This window comes from Loxodonta africana, chromosome 7 (assembly GCF_030014295.1).
Source record: "Loxodonta africana isolate mLoxAfr1 chromosome 7, mLoxAfr1.hap2, whole genome shotgun sequence".
Classification (NCBI taxonomy): domain Eukaryota; kingdom Metazoa; phylum Chordata; class Mammalia; order Proboscidea; family Elephantidae; genus Loxodonta; species Loxodonta africana.
The window spans coordinates 104,536,610-104,550,639 of NC_087348.1; the positions used below are offsets into that span (position 1 = coordinate 104,536,610).

General features: G+C 38.7%; 1 protein-coding gene and 1 long non-coding RNA gene across 3 annotated transcripts in view; one reads left to right on the top strand and one right to left on the bottom strand.

The window, feature by feature from the left end:
- EED (embryonic ectoderm development) overlaps positions 1 to 7,925 on the top strand; it is a 40,689-nt gene extending 32,764 nt beyond the window's left edge. For both annotated transcript variants that reach the window (XM_064288804.1, XM_064288805.1), the window contains 3 exons: positions 5,456 to 5,614; positions 6,578 to 6,651; positions 7,583 to 7,925. In XM_064288804.1, coding sequence (XP_064144874.1) covers positions 5,456 to 5,614; positions 6,578 to 6,651; positions 7,583 to 7,709 — 360 coding nt within the window. In that variant the 3' untranslated portion in view covers positions 7,710 to 7,925. The remainder of the gene's footprint in view (positions 1 to 5,455; positions 5,615 to 6,577; positions 6,652 to 7,582) is intronic.
- Positions 1 to 14,030, bottom strand: part of LOC111752970 (uncharacterized) — a 52,551-nt gene that overhangs the window by 9,991 nt on the left and 28,530 nt on the right. The gene's annotated exons all lie outside the window — the stretch shown is intronic.

Sequence of the window (14,030 nt, forward strand, 5' to 3'; positions counted from 1 at the left end):
GAGAATACACTCTGTATGGTTTGTTGTTTTAAATTTTTTGGGAGTTGTTTCATGGCCCTATTTTGGTATATGTTCCATAGAGCTTGAAAAGAATATGTATTCTACTGTTGGGTAGAATGTTCTGTGTCAATTAGATCCTGTTGGTTGATGGTGTTGTTGAGTTCTTCTACATCCTTGTTGATATTCTGTCTACTCGTTTATTAATTATCGAGAGAGAGGTGTTGAAGTTTCCAATTATAATTGTGGATTTGTCTCTTTTTTCAGTTCTGTCATGTTTTGCAGTTCTGTTGTTTGATGCATATGCATTTGGTATTGCTGTCTTGGTGGCTTGGGTCTTCTATGATTTTGTGATGCTCTTTTCTTGTCCCTGGTAATTTTCTTTGCTTTGAAGTCTTCTTTATCTGATACTAATGTAGCCATTCCTGCATTCTTTAATGCTTACATGCTGTATCCTTTCTATCTTTTTACTTTCGCTCTATGTATATCATAGTTGAGGTGAGTTTCTTGTCGATGGCATATATTTGTCATATATTTTTATTCAGTCTGACGATCTGCCTTTTAGTTAATGTATTTAGACCATTTATGTTTAAGCCTTAACGTATCTATAATTATATTAAGTCTGGCATTTTATTTTTTGTCCCCCCCCACCTTCCTGTAGGTTACTTGAACATATTTTTAGAATTCCATTTTGATTTATCTGTAGTAGTATTTAGTGTATTCCTCTGTATAGCTTTTTTGGTGGTTGCTCTAGGCATTACATTACATATGCACATGCATAACTTACCACAGTCCACTGGTGTCAACATTTTACTAGTTCAAGTGGAGTACAGAAACCTTGCTTCCTTTTGTGTTGCTTTACTCTCTGTCATTTATAATGTAGTTTTCTTAAATATTTTCTTTACACTTGGGAACCACGTCAGCGTTACAATTTTTGCTTCGGCCACCAAACATAACTTAGACTCAAGAGGAGGAGAGTATTTTATTTACTCATTGTGCTTTTTCCATTGCTCCTTTTCCCTCCTGATATTTCAAGATTCCTTCCTATATCATTTCGTTTAACCATTCTTTTAAGTAGGCCTGCTAGTGAAAAATTACCTTAGTTTTTCTTCATCTGAGAATATCTTGATTTCCCTTTCATTCCTGAAGGATATTTTCATTGACTGTAGGATTCTCAGTTGACAGTTCTTTTCTTCCAACACTTGAAAAACATTGTGCCACTTTATTCTGCCAGCCATGGTTTCTGGTGAGAAATCCACTGTCACTGGAATTTTTTTTTCCCTTCCAGGTAACGTGTTCTTTTTGTCTTGTTGCTTTCAAGATTCTGTTTCTGTCTTTAGCTTTCAGAAGTTTGACTATGATGTGTCTTGAGGTGGTTTCTTTGGATTTATCTTGTTTGGGATTCACTCGCCTTCTTGAGAATCTGTAGGTTTATGTCTTTTGAGACATAGTATTTCCCAAATTTGGGAACTTTTCACCATTATTTGAATTCTTTTTAGCACTGCCCTCTTCTCTCTCTGGAATCCAGTGACAATAAATATCAGATTTTTTGTTTGGTCTTTGAGACTGCCCTCCCTACCCCCTTTTTTTTTTTTTGGTTCAGACTGAGTAATATCTTTTGTTCTGTATTTATTTATTCTTTTCTCTCTCCTCTTCTATTTTTAAGCCCATCTGCTCAGTTTTTTCATTTTGGTTATTATTTTTTTGTTCTAAAATTTACATTTGATTCTTCATATCGTTAATTTTTTTTGCTGAGACTTTTATTGTTTTAAGCATGTTCATAATTGCTTTTTGAAGCATTTTTATGATGGCTAGTTTGAAATCTGTCAGAGAGTTTTAACATCTATGTCATCTCAGTGTTGGCATTTGTTTTTACTGTTAAATTGAGATTTTCCCGATTCTTTGCATGACAAGTGATTTTAGGTTGAGACCTGGATATTTTGAATATTATGTTATGAGATTCTGGATCTTACTCAGATCTTCTCTTATAGCGGGCTTCTTCTGACATCTTTCCAGCTGGGAAAGGGGAGCACTGCCTCATGCTTGTTAATGGAAGTCCATTTTCCCTACTTGGCCTAGGTTTACTTGGGGATGGTACTTTCTTACTGCTGGGTCGGGAGGGAATTCAGGCTACCACTAGGCCTCAGTTGATACTACCTTAGCTGGGAGCAGGGATGCCTCATTACTGCTCCCCAAATGGTTTCTGCTGACACTCTGGGTGGCCAGTGAGGGGATGGTTTTGAATGTTCTCTTCACTAGGCCTCCTCTGATACCACTCCAGCCAGAGAGGAGAAGGGTCACCTCTTTACCACAGGATGCATGTCAGGGGGCAGATACTTGAGACATTTAGTTACTCCTGGGGAGGGTTCCCTACGGGGCCTTTGCTGGTTTTTGGGGGGGGTCCACAATTTTTTTTGTGGTGTTCAGTTGGAGTAGAGAACTTACTTTCTAAAAGTTTTCTGTCTTTCAGGCTGCCACTTGCTTGGTCTTTTGGTCAGAGAAAGCAAGTCTTTTGGGGGTGTTTTTTTTTTGTCCACTCTGGTTAGCATTTCTCTAGCATGTAGTCTGGGGTACAGGAGGCAGAAGAAAACCCATGGAAGTTACCGCCGTATTCTGCAGGTGTCAAGATTCCTAACCTGTTTGTCTTCTCTCCACCTTTCAGAGTCCTCTTATTATTTTTTTTAATGTCCAGAGGTTTTAGCTTATACTCACTCCTCACTTGTAGACATGGTTCGATTCCAAAGACCAGGTCGTTATGTGAAAATAGAGGATGATTACATTATTATGTAACTGCGAAACCATTGAGAATCATGGCCCAGCCAGGTTGACACTTAATCTTAACCCTCACAGTCAGCGTTACTCTCACCTCACACCTTCGCATTCATTACTACCAAACGTTTGCCATTATTGCACAAAATAGTCGGGTAGTAGAATTTTTTACTGTTGTCATAAATGCAAAATGTTGGATAACGAGATACTCAGTAAGGAGTAGGTATACTTGAGAAACCCTGGTGGCATAGTGATTAAGAGCTATGGCTGCAAACCAAAAGGTTGACAGTTTGAATCCACCAGGCGCTCCTTGGAAACCGTATGGGAAAGTTCTGCTCTGTCCTACAGGGTCGCTATGAGTCGGAATGGACTCGACGGCAACAGATTTTTGATTGAGGTGTACTTGGCTGGAAGAATAGACAAAAGTACATTCACTGCGTCATTCTGGAAGCTGAAGTAAAAAGCCAGCAGCATTAAAATTTCTGCTCTTAGAGCTTAATCAGACCACTGGGAAGAATTTCTAATTTTTGGGTGGGAGCCTAAACTAGATCAGTGGTCTCAAATCTGACTCTGCATCGACATCATTGAGATAATATTGTAAAAATAGATTCTTAGACCTCACCCTCAGAGATTCTGAATTTGGCACAAGGGCCTAGGCTTTTGTAATTTTAAAAGTTCTCTAGGACTTTACATAGTCTTAAAAAGCTTCATTTTGAAGTACAGCTGTCTACTACCTTGGGCAAATTCATTTTACCTCCCCTGGTGGTACAGTGGTTAAGAGCTATGGCTGCTAACCAAAAGGCCGACAGTTTGAATCACCAGCCACTCCTTGGAAACCCTATGGGGTAGTTCTGCTCTGTCCTATAGGGGCACTATCAGTCAGAATCAACTCAACGCAATGGGTTTGGTTTTGGTTTTATGCTATAGTTATCCATAAGGGGACTCTGCTAATTAAGGATACATTACCAGCGGCACCCTGGTGGTGCAGTGGTTAAGAGCTCAGCTATTAACCAAAAACATCACCAGTTCAAATCTACCATTTGCTCCTTGGAAATCCTGTGGGGCAGGTCTACTCTGTCTATAGGGTCACTGAGTTGGAATCAACTCGATGGCAACAGGTTTTTTTTTGTTTACCAGTGCAGTCAGGAAGAAGCACTTCAGGAGCAATTTTACAATTCATCTGTTCCTGCGTACCTCTCAGAAATTGATTCAGTAGGATTGTGGCCCAGATGAGTATTTTGAGAAAACTTCCCAGGTGAATGATCCTATTGCCTGTTCTTAGTTAAGAGTTACTAGATTAGGTGGTTTCAAAGGATTCGTATAAGGACTGGGACTTTATGTAGTCTTAAAAAACTTGGAGAATACTGTTCTGACATGAGCATGTTGTGCCCTCCCTAATTTTCCTGTGGCACTGCTGTTAAACTGCTTAGATGCCAGTGAATCCCACAGGTCTGCAAGCCAGGGCTGCCACTAGTGACTGTGGAGCCTGTGTTCTGTAAAAGTCCGGGGTGGCAGTTCACCTAGACCAGGGCTTATCAACCTTGGTGCTGTAGAGGTTGAGCCAGATGATTCTTTCTTGTGAGGGTTCTGTGCATTGAAAGATGTTGAGCAGCGTCTGCAGCCTCTGCGCACTATACGATGCCACGTGTCCCCTGTGTTGTTGTTGTGTGTCGATTCCAACTCATAGTGATGCTTTGTATGATAGAGCAGAACTGCCCCATAGGGTCTCTTTGGCTGTAATCTTTACAGAAGCAGATCGCCAGGTCTTTTCTCCCGTGGAGCGGATGGTGGGTTTGAACCACCAGCCTTTCAGTTGACAGCTGAGCGCTTAACCATTGTGCCATCAGGGCTCCTACATGTCTCCTAATGGGCAGAATTGCCCTGCCTGCACCCTTCATGTTGAGAACCACTGATATAGATGATAATAGGAATAGGGCACTGTTGGTGCAGTTGTCCTTTTGTTACAGTCTTTACTGCTTGCTGTTTAACTAGAAGTATGTACAAAGGTTTGATGTTACAGGATAGGGAAAGCCTAACTTCTCACTTTATTTCAATCCCATCCCCTTTCCTGTGTCTTGATATTAAATCGCTGCTTTTATTGCCTTATCTTGCCTTGTTAATAACCTAATCTCTAAGGCCCTTTATACAAATTCATTAACTTTCCTGAGACATCTATTGAGCACTTACCATGTGGCGGGCATGAGGGTGAGGGATGAGCAGCAGCTAGTTAACCAGGCAAAGGGAGGCACATGTGGTTAACATTAATGGTGGAATGGACAGGAGTGTGTGGCAAGATGCGTCTAGTGCAGTAAGCAGGGCCAGATCATGAAGGGCCATGTATTACAGTACTGTGTGTTTGTAGTTTTACCTTGGCCATAAAACACTGCCAGTCTCTGAGTGCCAAAGTTTCTAGAGCTGAATATGGTTTGATCTAGAAGAGAAATTGTGACTTCCAAAATTCCAAACAGTGAAATGCTTTTGTGTATTGTCTGAATCTGATAACAGATTTCTTGTCCTCAAATGTGGACATTTAGTCTGTAAATATAGATGAATATAAATCACTGTACTTAGTAGATGGATTAATCAGGTTCTAAGAGCTGCCAATTCAAAAATGACGATAGAGAAAAAGCTTTGGTTTTAATTTTTAAATTCGGTTTTACAATTAACATTTCCTTTTCTCTTTTTTTAGTCTTGTGAAAATGCCATTGTGTGCTGGAAACCTGGCAAAATGGAAGATGATATAGATAAAATTAAACCCAGTGAGTCTAATGTGACTATTCTTGGGCGATTTGATTACAGCCAGTGTGACATTTGGTACATGAGGTTTTCTATGGATTTCTGGCAAAAGGTAGCAACATTATTTCACATTTTTAAATTATTTGACTTATGAAAGGCCATTGCAGTTTTTGTTTTTGTTGTATACATGCTCTGGTTCCTTTAAGAATCTACTTTGATGTTTTATATTGATTACCTTGCCCTTCGATGCTGTTTATTCTACCTTTGTGACTGCACAACTATCTTATGAAATTGGCAATTAGGTGTCAAGTTTTACTTTCTTTAACACCTATTATTATGACATAATGTTTCATCTATGTGGGATCAAATTGACAACAGCAACTTCAAAGATCAGATAGGAAACTTAGGGGGCAGTGAGTTTATGTTAATGGGGGAGAAACAACTTGGAAAAGGAGGGTAAGAATGGTCGCACAACTTGAAGAACGCAATCAGTGTCACTAAATTGTACATGTAGAAGCTTGATGTGTTATGCTGTATATATTCTCAACAATAACAAAAATACAATAAATTATTAAAAGGGGAAAAAAGACAATGTTCCAGTGATTAGCATGTTACTTTGGTAGCTTTTTCTTAGAAAAACTTAGAGAAAAATCAAAGTGGTAGATAGAGATGAAATAATAATTATCTGAAAAATTTTTAACAAATTTGGTGCTAGGATATTTTGGTAACCAGTTACTTGGGTATTTATTTTTGTAAGAAAGCTTTGTAAGAGCTTTCTGTAGCTTTTGCTACAGTTCTTTAAGATGGGAGAGCATCATGCTAACGCTATGTGTTGTAAAGTCCTTCATAAATTTGCAAAAGGCCTTCTCATTTACTCAGGACACCTCTGTAAGTATATATTCTTAATCCTATTTACAAATCAGGAATGTAAGATTCAAAGAGATAATCAAGAGTACAGCTAGAGGCCAGAACTGAGGTTTTCCTGAAAAAAAAAAAAGATGTCTTGGAATTGCTTGTATGCTTCATAGTGTGGTGATTTGATTAATTTGTTGTATTTTTAAATATGTTCACACAGATGCTTGCATTGGGCAATCAGGTTGGCAAACTTTATGTTTGGGATTTAGAAGTAGAAGATCCTCATAAAGCCAAGTAAGTATTTAGACGTGTTAATAATTTCTTTTTCTCCAAAATTTTTTTGCCAGTATATAGGAAACAATTGACCCTTAAAGCAGTTTTAACATTTCCTAGTTTCAGAGAGCTTAAAACAATTTTTTAATCTAATAATGATTGTCTTTTTAAGTACTCAGTGATGTTATTTCTCTTTTTATGTAAATTATATGGTGCCTTTTGGACTTAAAATATACCCAAAGTAAAAAAATTTTTTTTTTATGAAATTTGAGATTGAGCTTTGTAAAAATGGTGTGGGGTCACTGTCTGACCTCCTCTAACTTCACAAGGGGAAAGGTGAACCAAGATCAAGAGCCCAAGACTGATTGCTATGATGGAGAGGTCAGATAAGCCTCCTCTCTCAGCCATCTTTACTAATTCTGACAACAGCCGTCCCTCATACAGCACTCTCTACTTCCTGCTATGTTCGATAACTCATTGCAGTGTCCACACACAACTTATAGACTGTATTCACGATTATGGGGTTTATTAGCGAGGTAACTGGTACAATTCAGGCTCACGAACACTCAAGATACAGTTCTTTAATCAAGACAGCCTCTTCCCAACCGAGCTTGCAGGCATGCCTCTCCCTGGCCCTTAGCCTCTGCCCAGACACATTCTACTTTCTCTCTCCATGGGCCAGGATGCCCACCACGCTGTCTCCTGTTACTGGGGTCTCTCCTTCCTTGGTGGTGGTGGGCCACAGTTATCACAGAGTCCCACCCAATCACCTGGATAAGAGTTACAAGACCATGGCTAGAAAGGCCACACACAAAAGTAATCAATCCATCGTAAGCTTGTATTCTGATTTTAAATGCTTTCCATTTGATTTATGACACTTGTTCATTTTCTCATGTACTGTTTAAGTTAGATACTAAGAAGTATTTAACTTGTTGGCCTGTTTTTTCCCTAGATGCACGACACTAACTCATCATAAATGCGGTGCTGCTATTCGACAAACCAGTTTTAGCAGGGACAGCAGCATTCTTATAGCCGTTTGTGATGATGCCAGTATTTGGCGCTGGGATCGACTTCGATAAATTAACTTTTTTTCTAATCAAAATTAAAAGAGTTTTGTCTGTATACAATAGAATCTTTTAATGTATCTTGCTAGTAGGGGCACTTAGAGCATTTAGAGTTGTCTTTCAGCATTCAATCAGGCTGAGCTGAATGTAGTGATGTTTACATTGTTTACATTCTTTGTACTGTCTTCCTGCTCAAATTCTACTGCTTTTAATAAAATTTATTTTTATAAAGCTGTGTTATTTTATTTTCATTGTGATAAAATGCTGAAAATAATAAAACTATGCTTTTTTGCAGTGATCTTTTTTTTTGTAGTGCTCATAACTGGAGAAAGCTATATCATGTAGAGGTTAAAAGTGGGCTGTGCTCATAATTATGCACCTTGGATAAGTAACTGATCCAATCTGTGCCTTAGTTTTCTCATGTATATTACACGGATAATAATACCTACTCCACAGGGTTGTAGTGAGGACCAAATAATTGAATACATGTAAGGAGTGCTGGTGGTACAGTGGTGAAGTGCTTGCCTGCTAACTGAAAGGTCAGTGGTTCGAATGCACCAGCTGCTCCACAGGAGAGATTATAGCCTAGGAAACCCTATGGGGCAGTTCTACTCAGTCCTATAGGGCTGCTATGAGTCAGGATCAACAGCAACGAGTTTTTAAGGCCATTAGAGCAGTACTTAACATATACCAAAAACAACAAATAGTTGCTCTCGAGGAGACTGCAACTAATGGCAATCCCGAGTACATCTGAGTAGAACTGTACTCCATAAGGTTTTCAATGGCAGATTTTTGGGAAGTTCATCACCAAGCCTTTTTCTTCTGAGATTACTCTGGGTGGACTCAAATCCCCAACTTTCTGGTTAGCAGCCAAGCATGTTAACCATTGGCACTACCCAGGGACTCACTTAACATGTAGTAAACCTTAAATACATTTTATATTGTTGCTTATTCCTACTGGAAATTGTATATCCTATGCTTTAATGTTTTTTAATTTCTTCTGTAGTATTTTTGTAATAAATATGCTTAAAACCGTATAGAACTAGATGATTAGAATAATGTTTTAATAGTCTACAGTTTTTAAAAAAATTGTTGCCATTGGATTTCCAAGTAGGCCATTAGTAACTTAAGTGCAAATATTATCATTAGGGCAAATGAGGCGAGGAGATAGACACCAAATGCAGTGGGTTGAAAAATGAATGAAAGGGGGAATATGTCCATCTAGTGAGTTGTTGCCCCTTTTTCTAGAAGAGTAATTGTTGGGAGATATGTATATTGAGATCATAGGGTTGAGAGTAGTTGATTGTTTTGTACCAAAGGACACACTGCCATGCATTTATGGGTATGAGGACAAGAAAACAGTAGCAAGAATGAAACTGATAAATGAGATCATAAAACCCTAAAAAAGGACCAAAATCACACGTGGAGAGGTTAACCTGAAGCAGAGGAAATAAAGTCTTTTCTAATGTAGTTTGGAATAATTGATTAGTGATGCTGAAATGTTAGCTTAATTAAAGAAAAAATGTGTCAAGATACGTTAGGTGCTGTAAAGTTGGTTCCGACTCATAGCGACCCCATGCACAACGGAACGAGACACTGCCCCGTCCTGTGCCATTCTTAAAATCGTTACGCTTGAGCGCATTGTTGCAGCCACTGTCAATCCACCTCCTTGAGAGTCTTTCTCTTTTCTGCTGACCCTGTACTTTCCCAAGCATGATCTTCTCCAGGGACTGATCCCTCCTGATGACATGTCCAATGTATGTAAGACACAGTCTCGCCATCCTTGCCTCTAAGGAGCATTCTGGTTATACATTCTTCCAAGACAGATTTGTTCTTTTGGCAGTCCATGGTGTATATTCAATATTCTTCACCAACACCACAATTCAAAGGTGTCAATTCTTCGGTCTTCAATAGTCATTGTCCAGCTTTCACATGCATATGACGCAATTGAAAATACTATGGCTTGGGTCAGGTGCACCTTAGTCTTGAAGGTGATAGCTTTGATTTTTAACACTTTAAGAGGTCCTTTGCAACACATTTACCCAGTGCAATGCATCGTTTGATTTCTTGACTGCTGCTGCCGTGGGTGTTGATTGTGGATCCAAGTAAAATGAAATCCTTGACAACTTCAATCTTTTCTCCATTTATGATGTTGCATATTGGTCCAGTTGTGAGGATTTTTGTTTTCTTTATGTTGAGGTGCAATCTGTACTGAAGGCTGTGGTCTTCTATCTTCATTAGTAAGTCCTTTAAGTCCTCTTCGCTTCCAGCAAGCAAGGTAGTGTCATCTGCATAAAGCAGGTTGTTAATGAGTCTTCCTCCAGTCCCGATGCCCCATACTTCTTTGTAGAGTCCAGCTTCTTGGATTATTTGCTCAGCATACAGATTGAATAGGTATGGTGAAAGAATACAACCCTGGCGCACGCCTTTCCTGATTTTAAACCAATCAGTATCCCCTTGTTCTGTCTGAATAACTGCGTCTTGATCCATGTAAAGGTTCCTCATGAGCACAATTAAGTGTTCTGGAATTCCCATTCTTTGCAGTGTTATCCATAATTTGTTATGATCCACTCAGTTGAATGCCTTTGCATAGTCAATAAAACACAGGTAAACATCCTTCTGGTATTCTCTGCTTTCAGCCAGGATCCATCTGACATCAGCAATGATATCCCTGGTTCCACGTCCTCTCCAGAAACCAGCCTGAATTTCTGGCAGTTCCCAGTCAATATACTGCCGCAGCCATTTTTGAATGATCTTCAGCAAAATTTTGCTTGTATGTGATATTAATGATATTGTTCTTCAATTTCCGCATTTGGCTGGATCACCTTTCTTGGAAATAGGCATAAATATGGATCTCTTCCAGTCGGTTGGCCAGGTAGCTGTCTTCCATATTTCTTGGCATAGACAAGTGAGCACCTCCAGTGCTGCATCTGTTTGTTGAAACATCTCAATTGATACTCCATCAATTCCTGGAGCTTTGTTTTCTGCCAATGCCTTCAGGGCAACTTGGACTTCTTCCTTTAGTACCATCAGTTCCTGATCATATGCTACCTCTTGAAATGGTTGAATATCAACTAATTCTTTTTGGTATAATGACTCTCTGTATTCCTTCCATCTTCTTTTGATGCTTCCTGTTTCACTTAATATTTTCCCCATAGAATCCTTCACTATTGCAACTCGAGGCCTGTATTTTTTCTTCAGTTCTTTCAGCTTGAGAAATGCCGAGCGTGTTCTTCCCTTTTGGTTTTCCATCTCCAGCTCTTTGCATGTGTCATTATATTACTTTGTCTTCTTGAGCCGCCCTTTGAAATCTTCAGTTCTTTTACTTCATCATGTCTTCCTTTTGCTTTAGCTGCTCGATGCTCAACAGCAAGTTTCAGAGTCTCCTCTGACATCCATCTTGGTCTTTTCCTTCTTTCCTGTCTTTTCAGTGACCACTTACTTTCTTCATGGATGATGTCCTTGATGTCATTCCACAACTCGTCTGGTCTGCGGTCACTATTGTTCAATGTGTCAAATCTATTCTCGAGATGGTCTCTAAATTCAGGTGGGATATACTCAAGGTCATATTTTGGCTCTCGTGGACTTCCTCTGATTTTCTTTAGTTTCAGCTTGAACTTGCATATAAGCAATTGATGGTCTGTTCCAGAGTCGGCCCCTGACCTTGTTCTGACTAATGATATTGAGCTTTTCCATCACCGCTGCACAGATGTATTCAATTTGATTTCTGTGTGTTCCATCTGGTGAGGTCCATGTGTATAGTCGCCGTTTATGTTGGTGAAAGAAGGTATCTGCAATGAAGAAGTGGTTGGTCTTGAAAATTCTATCATCCGATCTCTGGCATTGTTTCTATCACCAAGGCCACATATTCCAACTACCGATCCTTCTTCGTTTCCAACTTTTGCATTCCAATCACCAGTAGTTTATCAATGCATCCTGATTGCACGTTCAACCAATTTCAGGCTGTGGCAACTGATAAAAATCTTCAATTTCTACATCTTTGGCCTTAGTGGTTGGTGCGTAAATTTGAGTAATAGTCATATTAACTGGTCCTCCTTGTAGGCGCATGGATATCATCCCGTCACTGACAGCACTGTACTTCAGGATAGATCTCGAAATGCTCTTTTTGATGATGAATGCAACACCATTCCTTTTCAAGTTGTCGTTCCCAGCATAGGAGACTATATGATTGTCTGATTCAAAATGGCCAGTACCAGTCCATTTCAGCTCACTAATGCCTAGGATATCAATGTTTATGTGTTCCATTTCATTTTTTATGATTTCCAAGATACAGGAAAGATATCAATAATGTCCCAAATGGGTCCAGAGCACCCACATGTTTTGCAAAATAAAATGAATTTTATTTTTTAAAAACAATTTTTCTTTCTTTGAAGGATCTGTAAGAAAGCATAAAAATCATGAAATATCAATCCATATAAATACTCAAAATATACTGAGAAACTTAAGTTGATTCCAGTGGATCCTGACAGAAAAAAGCCAAGAGTTAAAGCTAGTATAGGTAATGAGAGGTCCAACAGGAAGAACTCATATAGGTTGGTATTATCAATTATATTTAAGCTCTATTTCTGTCCTCATTTCCATGAAATGCTGAGGGAACAACATTTTTCTTGATGGAAACACATTATTATTGTGCTTAAAATGTTCCGCTTTATGAAATTTTGATTTCTGGAGAAACTCCCCAGTTAGAGAAGAAAGCCAGCTGGTTAATTAAAGAGAAACTTAGTAGTTCCTGGTTACCTGAGTCAGGAAAAGCTATTAATTCATTGAGCTTAGTGATGCAGCTCTGCAAATAATTTGAGAGGACATATTCCAACAAATACATGAAAGTCAGATCCAACAGTGTGTAATAACAGAGGAAAGTGTGCAACTGAAGGAAGCTGGTGGAATGTGGAAAGGCATGAAATAGTAGCATCCAACACTACAAAGGTCAATGGTTCAGGGAAAAAAAAAACCTTAATCTAATTGTCTTCCATAATTCCTTTTCCTTGTGTTTATATAGTCTTGGCAAAGAATAAATCCAGATTTGATAAATTGGCTATGTATTGTGCTTCTGAAAAAACTAGGTAGGTTTTTGTTTGTTTTAAAACTTTCTTTGAGCTAAAACCACACCTGTCCCAGGAATCAAGGAGCTAAAGAAGGACAGATAAAGGATGAGGTGGAATAGTTGCAGGTCCTGCTTCTTAATCCAGTGGATATGTGACAACATGAATGAGCTGCATTTAGCACCTGGTGCCACTATACCAACCTTTAATGTGTAAAAGCAATACAGGTGCTGCTTTAGTCTCTCCTTCCAAATTTTATTTAAACTGTCTCATGGGACCTAATTCTAACTGGGAAGATAAGACTGGGAGTTCTGGGAAACTTGTTCCAGTCTGACTGTTTTCACACTGCAAAGTCACCAGTTAAACCTTGTATAGGATTATATAGGAAATGCAGGATACATGCCAAATGTTCTTTATTGGTTTTCAAAATATTGATATGGTTCCCTATCATCCAAAATGACCAATGAGGATGAAGTTCGTTTAGTATCATGCATTTTACTAGATTAAATATTCATTATAATTATCCTTATACATGCTCAAATTGTCCCATCAGTGGGAGTTTGTTCAGATTGAAGCCAGTAGTCTTTGACAGCTTCCTTGCTTTTTGTTATTTTCTAGGTTTATTTACTGCATTTTCTGCCCCAGACCTGGTATCAGCCATTTCTCATTAGATGTGTGGTTCCTTGCACAATGGATTTGGTTTTTAGAGACCACGTTTGAGTGTTAAAAGTGGTCATTGGTGCTGGATTGATTATTGTTTCTAAGGCCTTTTCCATGGATTGAACTAGGGAATAATGTTTTTTATTTTTAAAATAAAAGTAAGTGTAACTACAAAACGTTGAAAAAAGTCCTAAATAATGAAAGGCATCCCATATTATGAATTGGGACTCTTAATATTGTTAACATGCAAACACTTTCCAAATTATTCTACAGATTAAATGCGGGGTCTATCAGAACCCCAGCTGACTTCTTTGCAGAAATTGATGAGCTAATTCCTAAAATTCATACAGAAATTCAGGGAACCGAGAATAGCCCAAACAATGAATTCATACTTTCTGATTTCAACACTTACTACAAAGCTACGGTAATCTAGACAGTGTGCTACTGGAATACAGACAGACATTAAGACTGATGGAATAGAATTGCTGTTAATACCATCTGAGTCAATTCTGACAGAGACCCCGTGTACAAAGAGTAGAACTGCTCCGTAGAGTTTTCAAAGCTGTGACTTTTTGGAAGCAGATCACCAGGCCTGTCTTCTGAGGTGCCTCTG